This window comes from Apteryx rowi, unplaced genomic scaffold, assembly GCF_003343035.1.
Source record: "Apteryx rowi isolate R43461 unplaced genomic scaffold, aptRow1 scaffold_503, whole genome shotgun sequence".
Taxonomy (NCBI): Eukaryota; Metazoa; Chordata; class Aves; order Apterygiformes; family Apterygidae; genus Apteryx; species Apteryx rowi.
Genome location: NW_020450765.1, coordinates 456,678 through 471,401, shown reverse-complemented (window position 1 = coordinate 471,401; position 14,724 = coordinate 456,678). Strand labels below are relative to the sequence as shown.

General features: G+C 37.9%; 1 protein-coding gene across 1 annotated transcript in view; it reads right to left on the bottom strand.

Annotated features, from left to right (window-relative positions):
* Window positions 1–14,720, bottom strand: part of USP24 (ubiquitin specific peptidase 24) — a gene marked incomplete at its 5' end in the record, with an annotated part of 70,974 nt that extends 56,254 nt beyond the window's left edge. The window contains 3 exons of the mRNA XM_026079900.1: window positions 852–919; window positions 1,874–2,039; window positions 14,427–14,720. Of these exons, the coding sequence (XP_025935685.1) occupies window positions 852–919; window positions 1,874–2,039; window positions 14,427–14,720 (528 nt within the window). The remainder of the gene's footprint in view (window positions 1–851; window positions 920–1,873; window positions 2,040–14,426) is intronic.
* Window positions 14,721–14,724: the final 4 nt, after the last annotated feature.

Here is a 14,724-nt window from a genome sequence, read left to right as displayed (position 1 = left end):
CTTTACAGTTAAAAAGCTTAACATTTCAAATACAATTACTTTTTGTACCATTTTAAGAAATAATATGATATTAGGCTCAATAACTGACTTGCAAATATTTCAGTAAGTCAGCATATTCTAAACTTAAATTTCTACAGACTCTCCTCCTAGAGGACCAACCTACATTGTTTATTTAACGTGCAGAAAATACCAAGTGATTTGAAAGTCTTATATGCATGGTTATTACTTTAACAGCCAAATGGAACAAGAATTTTTTTTTCTCTTTAAATACATTTATATTTTGAGTTCTTTTTAAAAAATGTATATATATGTTTATACATATTGTCTAACAAGTGGGAAAGAAATTTAGGGAGAAGCCAAAATGGATAGAATAATGGGAAGCAAATTGGTTTGAAGGTCTCCATAGAGAAAATTCACAATAACCCAGACAAGAACAACCACAGAGACACATAAGGCATTAGGCACTGAGGGGAAGGCAAATTCTAAACAGGTGATGAAAAGAGACATGATAGAATTTAGCAACCCTCCAAAGAAGGAACAACAAGAAGAGAGTCAAAGGAAACCTGCCATTAAGGGCTGCATCCAAGGATCTTTACACCTGCCTGCCTTTAGGCTCCAATAACTGCTATAGAGCTCTTGATAATAAATAAATAATAATAATAAAGCGATTGCACTGTGTGCAGCAGTTGCAGAAATGGGACTTAAGAGTTTTTTTTTTTTTTTTAATGTAAGAATATACTCCCTGGTTACCACAGTTTCTCAAGCATATATCAGTTTGAGACATAATATACTATTTTCACCACAAACAACTCAAACACAAACAGTGACTTGATGAACTGTTACACACTTACTTTTTTAAATGCTTCAGGCATGCATCTGTCCATAAATCTCTTGCAATTCTCATCAGAATCAGAAAGACCTTTATAGAAAGGAAAGACAGTATATGTTTTAAGATTACTTCAGGAAACTTGTTTTTTTAACTTTTTGGGAACACCAACCAACATCATCAGTAAAAGTCCTACTGCCCATACATAACTAGCATTACGCTTTTTCAGCCACAAAAGAGTGTCAGTGAAAATAACTTGCCTTTTAGAAATRAGAAGTTTCCGAATGTTCCACCTTTTACAACTTGAACAAGCATGATTAGCACTATAAATATTTTTCCCTTCAAAGTTTATAACTTATACTAACTTCAAATCATTTCTCACGCTTCACACCACCCACCAAAACCAAACCTACGTACATCCTTGAGAACAACACACAGGTGATTGTGGTTTGCTTTTTTGTTTTTAACCTAACAACTTCCATTCTTTAGATTATAACCTCCTTTTAGTCTGCCATCAGCCATGACGGAAAAACTACCTTGCAATCATTATCCCAGGAGTTGGGCGTGATGCCTCCATAACACACTTAACCCCAGCCAAAGTACTGAATACAGAAAAATCAAATTCAAGTCTAATGCAGTATAAGCATTTCACTAGGGAAAAAACAACCAGTTATACAAGCTTGGTAGAGCATGAATTTAGATGACAGCTTGTTTTTACTAATGGAAAATAACCAGCACAATCAAAAAAAAAAAAAAAGCTCTAATTCAGCTCTGAAAAACAGTAATTCCTACAATCATCAAAACATAAAGAAACATGTGCTCCACTTTTTCTAAAAAGCTTATATAAAACAACTTTAGAAAAAGAGATTGACATTCTTTTTACAGCGTTAGGTATAGTTCACTGTTAGCCACTTACAGAGATACAACCATTCCACAGGGTGCTGTGTAAACAACTGTAAAGTGGATATGAAAGCCATAACTGCCCACTAAACCGCCTGTAAAATCTTTTGAACAGATTATTTTTACATGAGTAGAAAAAGAACTTACCTAGTCTTGCTAGGTAGGTGGATGCAATTAGGCACTTGCCTAAGGACTCTTCCCGCTTATATGGTATGGACCAGTGATCTGTTAAAACTCTGCTCTCCAATTCATATAAGTTGGTTGTTGGAAACTCAATACCTTCGCCAGAGCAATTCCCATTTTCATCATTTTTCTGTGAATAAAGAGATGTTCGAGTCAAGGCGGCTATGCCTATAACAAGCATATCAAATCCTCARCAACCCTGAGGCTGCTTGTGTTTTTCAAAGTAGAATTTGATATTTCAATTTCAATTGAAGGGATTACATACCTTCATATATTTCCTGTAGGTGATAACCACTATGTTTACATGACTAAYTGCTAACTAATTGCCTATTTAAATGGCAAATCCTTTTCCTTAACATAACAGATCCTAGAGTCAAGTGATAACTGCTTCTAGTCCCTGTGGGACTGTAGAGAGTATAAACCCTGATCTTCACAAAACTCTCCACATTAATCCTCTGTTCAGCAGTTGCTGTAAAATATGCAATAGCTTATTCCAAGGTAGACCAGTTTGATCATCCTCTCACCCCATCACACTGAGAAAAATAACCCAAGACTATTCCAGTACATCAGCATGTTTTTCTTACTAGCTAATTATCCAAAGARAAATGTAAATCTTAAATATAGTTGACAATGAGACTACAATCGTCCTTCTTCTGTAGTCAAATGAGATCCTGGGAAGTATTCTGGGAAGCAGACAGGGAAAAAAGGAAGCAGAAGCAGCTCGGCTTCCCCAGTTTCCCTGCTAGTGCCACTAAACAGCAGCTATTTCTGTGCACAGACAGAACACAAAATTAGCCCCACATTCTTTGTTAAGTGCCATATGAGGCAACTGTCTCAGTAGTGCCAGGTGAAGAACTAGACTGGGTAGACAAATCATTGATTTCTTTTCTTTAATTTCTTTTTTAACCTCACATCGAGGCTAGCTACCCCAGGTGTAAAGAGTTCACATGTACTAGTTTTTCCTCCATCTTCCAAACAACAGGCAGAACTTAAGCAGGAGAAAGGACAGACTGTTTGGATCAGGACCGGCAGCAACTGGGAGCAACCGTCAGAGAAAGAAGAAAACAGAAGTGCAGTGATAGTAACAAGATCCCATGAGGAGAGAAGCCAGGAACACGTAGGGAGGAAGGACAAGCAGGAAGCATGTTCAAGTGTAAAAAAACAGTGTCCGGAAAGTGAGTGGAGCAAGTAGAAAGAAATAAATTGAGAGAAATCAAATAAACTCAAGAGGAAGTTGTATGCAAAGAATGAAATCAATCCATGCAGAGAAGTGTGCTTCTGGTTTTCTCACTGCACTTGCCGTTTGAAGAATTAGACCTGTTTATTAAAAAGTAAACACTTCATATTCACTTTATAATGATTCAAAAATACTAAGCCAAAACCACCAATTGTATAGAGTCCACCCTATAAAATTCACTGGGGCAGGTGACCACAGCACACAGCATCTGGTCTTAATAATCTGTTCTGAACATCAGCAATAATATTTATAGAAATGTGGTATAAAATAGTATTCAGAAATGAAAACATGTCAATGTTTGGCAAGCAATGTGCCACCTTCCCACAACCCTCTACTAATCCTTTAGTCCCAAGTTTGTCATTATCAGAAGCTGTACTTCCTTTAAGAGACCTGGATATCAACTTCTGAAGCTGAAGTTGTATGATCCAGTACTGTGCATGGAATTCTAGCGCAAATCATGTCTAGTAAATCATGTCTTGTCAGCTTTTGAAGAAGCGATGTTTGAAGGTCTAAGTTAATTTAATACTACTGAAAAACATTGAAAGTATTTAAAAGCAAAGGTTGTTTAGGAAATAACCTGTTGTAGTAATTAAGCAAACAACAGTTAAGTTTATGACTTCTGTAGATGATGCCTATCCAGAACACCCCCCCCCCCTTTTTTTTTCCCAGTCTACAAGAAATAAGTACTTTATAAAGAAAGTCTTTATGGTAACAGTATGTGATACAATAATTAGTCTAAAAAAGGAAGACTGAGTGCAATATAGACACCTAATAGCTAAGTCCTAGAATTCAGTTCAACCTAGACTAACAGCAAATGAAAGTGACATTTCAACAAATGTTTACATTAGTTGGGCCACAGTTTCTCCAACCCTTAGGGAAAGGTGTCCATGCTAAATAGAACTATCCATTACTAACACTAGTCTTTGAGGTGTTCAGTCTAATAGCAGTGCAGAGGTTCAACTGTTGCTGAAAAATATCAGCTCTTGTTCTGCCTCCTTAACTACATTTAAGCATAGTTGCTCTTGGTTTACTTCATTCTTTTAAGTGATTAAAAGAGTCAGTAATATTAAGGAAATTCATAAAGAGATACTGAAGTGATACATTTTCTTAACTGTATGCTTGGCTCCCCCAAATAAGGGCATTATCATAGCAGTTGCACTAAGGATACCAGCAGCTTATTGCTGGATTGAGTCTACCAACAATATGGGGAAAAATAAGGTCTTTTATATAAGAAATAACGGGTGCGGTACTGGAAATACTGCCGTAATAACATGAGCAACTATTTTCAATGAAGGAGCAGATCTTTGGCACATTCTATTAATTAGAGAAAACAAGTCATTCTTGCATGTCAGTTTTTCTGCTACTAAACCCCTGCCAATAAAGTATCAAGTTCAATTATGTAATAATTCCAGAATGCATGACACTCGAGCAGCTTTACAACTACTGTTAAACAGTGCTGTAACAGTCTCCAATAAATGCCCAGGCAGTTTAAAAGTCAAACTCAAAATCCACTTCAAGCCATTAATTTAATACCCTGTACTTCTTGGAGATCACTGCCCTTTTCAGACAGTTTATATTACCACGCATTCAGTCTTGTTTCTTGCAACATATCTACTATGAATAACAGTCTCTCCAAAAAGCACATGGCTGCTCTTTCATAATTATAGTGTCTTTCAGGATAAAAAAAACAAAAACCAAAAAACCACAACCCAAAAAACTATCCGATTTAAACTGATCTGTGTATTGCTCTTCGAAGTGAGGGATTTATTAGCAGCAGTTGTATTAACAAAGTATTCTGTAACAAGGCGCAATGTAAGCTCTTAACGTAATTTTAGGCTGGCTCTCCAATCAACAAATGCTGCAGACCTTATTTGCTCTGCTGGCATTCACAAACGCAATACATCACAGCTCTGAACAGGTAATCGCTATCTACACCTCAAGACTGAGGGGCTAAGAACCGTCGCTACAGAATCTACTGACGTCAGCTCAGAGCTGTAATAAAAGCTTTTAAAGAAAGAATATGCTATATAAGAAAGTAAGGAGTGCACAAGGCCACGTCAGTCTCCTCAAAAGTGGTTTTCTGGGTCTTATTTTTGGGGATCATATATTTTTTGGTAGAGAAGTTTTTCTCCCTCCCCTCAAATAGACGACTTAAGAACAGTGTCTCCCAGTTGTTGCTTACTCTTGATGACCTAAATCAGGACTATGCAATTCTGTCTGAACAGACTTAATACTGGACTGGCACCTGGCATTTCAAGGATTTGCAGGGATATTCTCCGACAATAGAACAGTAAAAGCAAAGAAACCGGTCCTTTTGGTCAACAGGTCATCCAAAGATAGACTTAAAACCATCAAGAACTATCTGTTTTCCGAGGCAGGAAGTCATGGTGCACACCAAACATCCTGTGACATTCTCCCTTCTGCGGCTCAGGGCTCAAGACCAAAGAGCATTTGCCAGCAAACCTTTAACACCTTTTCCCATACCTGCTGTTGTATCTTTCACTATACAAGAGCCCTGAAGACACCCTGCCCCAGTCTGACAGGGCTACTTGACTCCTTCTTTCAGCTCATTTTCAAGGTGTAAAACTGTAGTTATGTCCGTACGTATACATACAAGCACCCAAGAATAATATCCTCACTCAAAAAGTCTCAAGTGATGATTTAAAGATTCTCTCTAACGGGACCTGGTACCTCATAGAGTTCTTTATAAATCTGAATAAGTAACAATTGTTCAATATCTGATTAAGAATGTGTTGCCTAAGTCTATAGTACAAAACTTGCCATGGAAGACCAACAAAGAGCAAAGATTAGCCCTCATATAAGAAGTGAAATATAAATTAACTTTAATTGGCCACAAACTCACAGGTCAAAACTTCAAAATGTATTCCCTCAACATTCAGCTAACTGATTCACCAATCTGCATTTAACTAAAGCCACTGACACTTATGATACTCGTTACTATACATAAAATAACAAGGAGTTTAAGAAAGTATTTTGGTACTAACTGGTAGTCTCAGTATCAATTACAGTTAAATTACAAATCAAATTTGCTAATTTGATTTTAATAGAAGACTACCAACACAATTCGGTATCACCAGAGCTAAGTTTCATATGTTGTCCTGAACCCAATATAATTCACAAAACAGAACCAGAAAGTCCCGTTTCTCTCAGTATGCAATAGGATCTGAGCTTTTAAGATACCAGCAGATCAAGCAGTTCCCTCCACCCTCGTGCTTCTCCCCAGCAAGTGTTTTTCACAAAACGACCACCATTCTACAGACAAGAAAACTGTTTTTGATGCTTCACTGTATTGTTGAAGAAAGAAAAGAAAGAAAAGAAATTGTTTTCTTAATACATACCTACAAACGGAACAAGCAATGGAAAAAAAAGCTTAAAGCCAGAATTAGAAGCCAAAAATTCTCAGTCCACCTTTCAGTTCTGCTACAGACGTACTACGCGATAACGAGGAAGTCAATTTTTCAGCGTTTCAGTTTCCCCAGCTGTGAAGTGTCAATAATGATACTTCCCTCTGTCACAGCATGTTGATGTATGATTCACTGGTGTTTGCAAAGTACTGCAAGATGCTCAGATGGAGGCAATATAGAAGCAATACATCAAATATCCATAAAAACAGAAGGAGCATTTCTCTACTCTCTGATCTATTGTTGGATGTCCATCAACCTGAGAGAAGCTATGAATCCTGAAGTCAGGACTTGACAGTCCCTCTTCTCTTTATCTGTCAGACTGCTGATGAAAGCAGCTTTTACTTTTATGCCTGGATGCCTAGTCTGTTTTTTTTCTTTTAATTGACTCTTAAAAGCAGGATATTCTGTTTCCTAGAACTGATTCATGGGGGATAAGATTTTAAAGCTTTTCAGATAAACCAAAGCCACTGCTTTGCACTTATATACTTGAAAACACTAAGCAGGAGGTAGACAGTGTTTTTTTTGTTTTTTTGTTTTAAAAAGCAAGTTTTCATATTTATAACCYACTTGTTTTTATAAACTGGTATTCCAAGAGCTTAAAGAACTTTAAACCCATGCAAGTGGCAGATCTGGGAACAAAACTGAGGAGTATTTTCCAGTTACTTGTTCTCACCATCAGACCAAACTCATTTAACCCACATTGCTACAAGCAAGCTTAGTATTCCTTTATGAATATGACAGTATTTGTAAGCCTCAGAAAGTGATGTTACATACGGAATTTATACATTATGATTCTTACGTGGCTGAAACACAGTATTATATTATGAATATTTAAAATCTACTTCAAAATAGGCCAGTTAGCAATAAGAAAACCTACCATGATTTCCTAAGAGTTTTAGTGAGGAGCAGCTGTTTACTTTCCAAGTATAGTAATAGTTTTTAATTGTTCTAAGTCTTAAACAGATGCAGCATCTTGCTCTTGCATTTTCATCAATGTGAAGACATCTATATGCAAAAATTCTGAATACAGTGATGGAAGGGAACACTTTTCGTTATTTATGTTCCATTAAGAGAAAGTAAGCTTGCTTGGGAGGTATTTGTTTTTTTTTTTGTTGGTGGTGTTTTTTTTTGTTGTTTTTTTTTTTACACAGAAGTTAAACCTTTTAGTTCAAATTTTTGCTATGCAGTCTAAATTTTGCTAAATTGTTGTTAGACAAGCAAACAGTCTTGACATAAGAAAAAATATTAATATTTCATCCTGTTAATATGAAGGAATGATACCAGTCTATCACACACACACACAAAAAGGCCTTTTTTACAGACTCCATCTAATTGAAGCTAATTTGGATTCTCACTACACAGTAAATATCTCCTAAGAAAATTCTGAATTACTTAGTGAAAGTTTTCATAGAAAGTTTTGGACTCTGACTTTAACAGAGTATTACGAGTGCCTTATCAAGCATGCATAGTTAGACTAAATGCTCCTTAATAGGTCTAAAGGATTTTAATAAATCAACCACAAAAAACATGTCTTTTTCTTCCCCACAACCCAAGTACTGTGTAAGACTGGGAATAAGGCAAAATATGAGCTTGGAAAAAAAAAAAATCTTTTCAACAAAGCTAGAAATTAGCTAGAATTTCCTAAAAATACTGCTTGTACTGGTATCCTCATTTTYCAGGGCAATGGTGTAACTTTACTATGCAGTATTCCCCAATGCACTTTGCTCATTATTCGGAGATAAACACAACGGTAAGCACTACAACAAAATGAACAATGGCTCTGTAAAAATCATTTTTAATTAATAAGACCCATATAACTTAAAAAGAGGAAGTTCTTAGCCCCTTTCTGCTATTACCATAGTACTCAGTGGAATCAGAGCCAGCCAGATTTCTAACAGCCATGTCTGGCAACATACTTTCAAGTCTGATAACTAGTTGTAGGCCAGGGAAAGGTCATGGAAAATAYTGTTAGGAATGCCATTCATAAGAAACCTAGGAAAACACACTTATCTTGCATGTGTTTTCAGTATCATCTCTGGATATACTTAAAAACTTCTTCCAAAAGCATAACTACAAACATCCAGTCTAACACTGAATGATACCATCGTTCCTCCTAACCCTTAAATTTTCCTAAGCACAAAAAAATCATGCTTATTTCTAAACAATTCAGCATAACTTTTCAGGGTATCAGATAAACATTGTGCTTTAATGTAATAAAGCAATGAATCACAAATGCTTAGAATTCCAGAGCTTAAAATTAAGTCAATACTTCCATTTTCCTTTGCTAAATCACCAGGTATTAACAGAGAAGTGCTGCAGGAACACTAGACAAAGCATTTATTATAACATTTTAGTGATCAAAACTTAAGTTCTGGAAGGGAGAACTAATTCAATAAAACTGCTAAACACTTACTCACACTTTTATTCTTTAGGTGCATATAGATGTACAGCACAACAGAAACTAGTGTCCACAAAGAAAATAGCTTGAATTCAAGTTATACGACGTATCATTAGGTAATTGTGATCAACTCACATGAACAATCTTTAAATGTCTGTCAGGTCTGCTCTGCTGGGCATCAGAACAAAAGGAGTCAAAACTCTTGTATAGTAGCGAGCAGGAAGATCAAGTGGCAAGAAGCATTCAGAGTACATTCGGCTTTTTTTAGTTTAGCCCATCAAGCATAGCTGAAACATACATACCAAAGCCTATTCCTATGGCAGCACAAATACGTGTGTTTTTCAAATTAAGAGCTTTACAAAAGAAATAGGCACTTCCTTTCCATCCTTGCCCTCTTCATACAAAGAGCTACTGTTCCTTAATCCAAAAGCAATCCAAATGATTTGCTGGAATTAACTTCTAACACTGGTTAATTTGTTTTTATTCTCATTCTTCCTCAGTATTTCACTTCCTTATTAAACAGCTGCCACAGAATAGCACTTTAAACTGGGAAGACGACCAGAAAATGCCTCCAGAGAACATTATAGCAAAGACACTTCCTGCCCAGCTGAGAAGTTGGCTATACAGAAGAGTTATCTCCCACCTCCACTGACTCCATAGACATCACCTTCACTGTCGAACCAGTAATTTAAAAGTGCTAGTCTCAATTGGAAGATTATTTCAACAATCATACTACATAAGGGCTTCATAAATTATTTGCAACAAAGCTTATATTTAAAATTAATCAACTGCATCTGTCAGTATTACCCACCATTGTCCTATCTTCACATAGCATCTCTGCATCTTTTATCAAGAATGATAAACAGGTCATTTTCTTTCAAAATCCAAGAAAGCATTCACGTATCCTGAATCTAGAAAGAGGTGCTATACCAGGGCCACTAATTTTTGAATGTAGCAATGCCGAAAACCAGGAGCGCTAAAATACTAGTTCCACTTGACATTCTGATGGCATCTAGCCAGGGACTCAATGCCAGACTCTGCCACAAAGCTTTATTTGATTGCTTAATTGTTTTACAAGGCCAATTCCTAGACAAGCCATACTGCAAAACTTCCACAATAGAATGCCAGAAATACTCACTTTTGCATAGCCCAACTCTACTGACAAGAGAGGAGGCTGACTTTAAAGTTATAAAGTTATAAAATTGTAGTGTGAAATTCATCACATTTTCTTGAAGGCTAAATACTAAAATAGCTTTTTTGTCTTTAAATAAATACAGCTCCTCCCATTCAAGGATCAAAGAACTTCACAAGTCTAGCATCTGCAGTACACCTCTACAGCACAAACCATTATCCTCATATTACACAACAGAAATTAAACGAGAGGTTAAGTTGCATACCCTCAGTGACAGTGCATCTGCAGCAGAACTGCTTTCAGTACTGAGCTCTAATAGTGAGGAGAGACAGGGTTTTGAACACAAAAGTTCTGCAGCATGACTAGTGAGAAACTTTCCCAGCACTGTTCTGACTGATGTYGGTGGTCTGCTTCTTTTACAAAAGCCCCTTCTCTTCAAATCAAACAGCACTTCTAAGAGCAATCTTAGACAAATTTTAACATAAACCTTATCCTAGTAAAACCTGGCATACGTGAGTTTTTGATCCGGTTCAATCAAAAAAAAAAAAAAAAGAAAAAAAAAGAAAAGTGCACATGCTAAAGGAGACAAGAACAGCTAGAAGGTAATACAATCTTTTAATCACAATTTACCAAGAAGGCGATAGTAATGACTCTCAGAAGCTGTTTAAAACAAATCAAGCTTATTTTGGGAAAGGTTATAGAAACTGTTGGTATATGTACTGTTGCTACCATGTTCTGTATTTTTAGTATCAGTGGGTTCCTACCCCTTACCACAGTTTAGGTTCTCTGGTCACAGTCACCATATTCATTTGGGCTGGTCTTCTCATCCTATTCCTCCCCACTCTACAAAAGCTAGTGCTATGGCTAAAGCATCCCAATTCATGGGCACGCTGACAGACATTTTCATCATATTCATTTACAGTCTCACTTCAAATTTTAAGGATTTATCAGCAGTTCATATAACAGCATATCTCACAGTCATATGAAGAGATGAGCACAAATCTTTGTCCCTGCCAAAAATCACACCATAAAATCCATACGGTGCCTACGGAATAAACACACAGTATGCCATATTTTTGCCAAAATACACTTATCAGATTTACTTCAGCCAACAGACATAAACATAGATGTCACATCAAAGAGGTAAAGTTACCCCTTGTAAAAGCAGGTGATCTTAGCCCAAAGAGGTTTGGCACTACAGGGTGCAGGACTTTGAAAGTTGTGCTGAAGTTGCAATTATTGATATTTCAGAAAGACTGCACAAACCAATGTGAAGACCCTTTTGTATTCCCAAATTTGTATGGCTTTTTCCTTTTAATGAGTTAAGCATGGTCACGCCAATGAGATTGACTGCACAGAGACACTAGAGCGATTAACTTAAAGCTCAATCAATTGGTTGTTCTTTGGAAGACACTAGCCTGCTGCAACTGAAATTTCAGCCCTTGTGAAAATGAATGTGTACATGTCCTTATCTCAACTCTCACATGCAAAATACAGCATGCATATTGCACCAGCTCATAGTAGCTGTCTTTTTTCTAGGCCAGTTATTCCAAATTCAGGCTTCTGTAACACTTCCAGATGCCTTCCAAGACCAGAAGCCTGGACCACTGAAAGTAAAGAGGATTCACATTGGTTTTACTATTGTATTTAAACAAAACACACTTTTTATTAATACAGCACATACCTGGCTGCTGTACTAATCTCAGCAAAAAACCACAGCAAACCTTTCTTTGATCAACGTACTTACTGAGCAAAACAGACTAACATTATGTAATAGGCACCATATAAGCATATGCAAACATAACGAATTCATTACTGATTAGAGAAAATGAAGCGTTTAATCATTCATAAATCTATTTTTATAGGCAGTGTAAACTGCACTCAGCCAAAAAAAGAATGTAAATACAAAGTACAGAGTTGTTATATACCTTGAGGCATGACTGAAGCTTTCCTGTACTTTTAAACTACAAAATCTAACCCTAACTTGTGTCCACTGACTCATGAAAAAGTTTACTAGACTACAAATTTTTTAGGGGAAAATTTCTAATAATTTTGCTCTGTTGATCTATATATTCATGTACATTACTGATACATACAATCCAAAAACCAGACCAAAAACCTAACTAATCACTACCTTTCCACTAAGCAAATGAGAAAACTAATATTATGAGGAGAAGGAACATGTACTTTAAGGACTGTTAGAGAGATGACAGTGACAGAAAGATAAACAGAAATAATGTCTGAATTCTGTGTTGCCACAAGATAGYATTAYGTATGACATACAATATGTTTCAACATAATGTATAYGACTGCRATTAATATAGATAATTGTGCAATTGGCTCTTTGAACAGCTTCATGYGCCATAAGCCTGCACTGAATGGAAAGCTTCCTGCTGATTAACCACCTAAATAATATCTCTAGTTTATTAACTGTAGCTCTAGATTACATTCGAAGAATAAAGAGCTGATCAAAAATAATTCCCCCTCCCTTTTGAAATATATTTCAAAACTTGCTACACTGCAATGCAGTATTAGACAAATAAGCAGAGGCAACAATCCCAAGTCTTAAGATTTTTCCAAGTAAAACTTTAACATTACAATATTCTTTCGCTTATATGTGCAAGAGTTGATGAACCTTCATATCCAAATGAACCCAATTATTAACTCTGGATCTGAATTTATATAAAAATTTTATGTAGAAGTGGTACTTCAGTCCTTCTGCCTACTCCCATTTTGTGGATGTGCAGTCATTTACCTATATTCAAGTGTTTTGGTTTTCCTTGTGGTGGTTAATAAGAACACAAGTGAGAGCAAACAAGAATAAGACTGGCAAAGGAAACTATGAAGTATAAGTGAAATTTGATCAGACACACAAACTGAAATAATAGAAAAAATTCCTCTTAGAGCTGTCAAAGTGTCATTTGTAATAGGAACAGCAGAGAGGAAAAAAAGCGTTTCTATGAAGTTTATACTGACAGCATCTCTTTAAATATCCCACTGGCAACCCAGATTGYATCTGTAACTATAAAATATCTGAAAGGAAAATCCACCCTCTTGATGGTTACAAAGACCTGCGTGAAAACGAGCAGCATTAAGACAGTAACTCTCACTCATTCCCAACCCTTCAACGCAAAGGCTAGAAACCAGTTTCCTATTGCTTTAATCAGTAAACAGCGACTCTTCTTCTGCATATACGCAGTGCAACAGACCATCTTACTCCACAAGTGTACATCATCATCTTGTATCAGCTAAGGACCTAACCCAGTTAATTCAGTGAACAGGATCATGTTCCTTAATTCTGCACAACTGGACTTCAAGATAGTATATAATGAGACTATGGAGATGAATGATGTACATAGCTACACTTACATGCAAGTAGATATGCATGTGTATCTTTCACTTAYGTTTTAATACGTATATACGAACACAGAAAGTTACCATTTCTGGCTTCGAAACTCCCCAGGGTACTGTTCCCTGAAGTCTGGGATCTGAGTTTCCCTGTTCTTATTCATGTGCTTATGCATCTGCTATTGGCCATGTTTTGAGACCCAGACTAAGCAAGGTGGCCCTTTGGCATGACACAGTAGGGCCGTTCTTGTGTTCTTATCCCCATGTGTCCCACAGTCCGGACACTATCAATTCGCTCTTTTTCTATGAATGCTCTAGGAATTTTTTGAAAAAAGACCTGGAAAAAGGGAAAGCTTTTAGAGGTAAGTGCTACAAGACTGTTCCATGCACAAAAGGCAGCAAGGAAAGAGCCACGAGTGTATCAGCTGTCTGAGGAGTTCGGAGCTCTGAAACAGCATGGAAGAGAGAAAAGGGAAAAGGGCAGGCARGGTGGAAGGCGGGGAGCTGTGAAAGGCCGGGATTCTTCAGCATTTAAGTTCCGTTTTACAACATGACTGTAACTGAAATTATGAGTTAGATCCTTCATTTTAAAAAGGTTTTAACCCCCTGTACCCTCTATTTCTGTATTTATGCTTAGCTTCTCCAAATAAAACTGTATGTAAAGGAAAGGGCAGTCTAGGTATTCCTTTGCACGGTGCAAACAACTAAAAAAAATATTACACCCATTAGGCACTCGGATTATGCAAGAAGGCACAGGGGAAAAAAAAAAAGCCTACCGTGGCCACACATTCCTAGAATGCCAAAAAAGAAAAAAAAAAAAGAGGGTGCTCTTCACCCTGCCGCGATCCGATCGCAAGGGACGCGCAGGGCACGGAGCGGGGAAGCTCCCGCCGCGGCCTCGGGGCAAGGCAGGACGGAGCGCCGGGACCCGCCGCGGCGGTGCAGGCCGCCCCGGTCCCCCCCCCCCGGCCCCTCACCTCGGTCTCCACCACTTCGTGGTAGGCGGGCGGCGGGTCGAAGCCGCCGCTGCCGCCGCCGCCGCCGCTGCCGTCGCCGTCGCCGCCGCGGGGGCCCTGCCCGCCGGCGGGGGAGCCGTGGCCGCCGGGCGGGCCCTGCCCGCTCTCCATGGGCTCGTAGCCGCCGTAGTGGAGGCCGGGCCGCTCGTTGGTGAGCAGCGCCACGGCCTCGTTGATGTCGTTCTTGGCGAGGCGCAGGGCCTTGCGGATGGCGGCGGCGTCCGAGAAGCCCATGCAGAGCAGCGTGGTCATGTGCTGC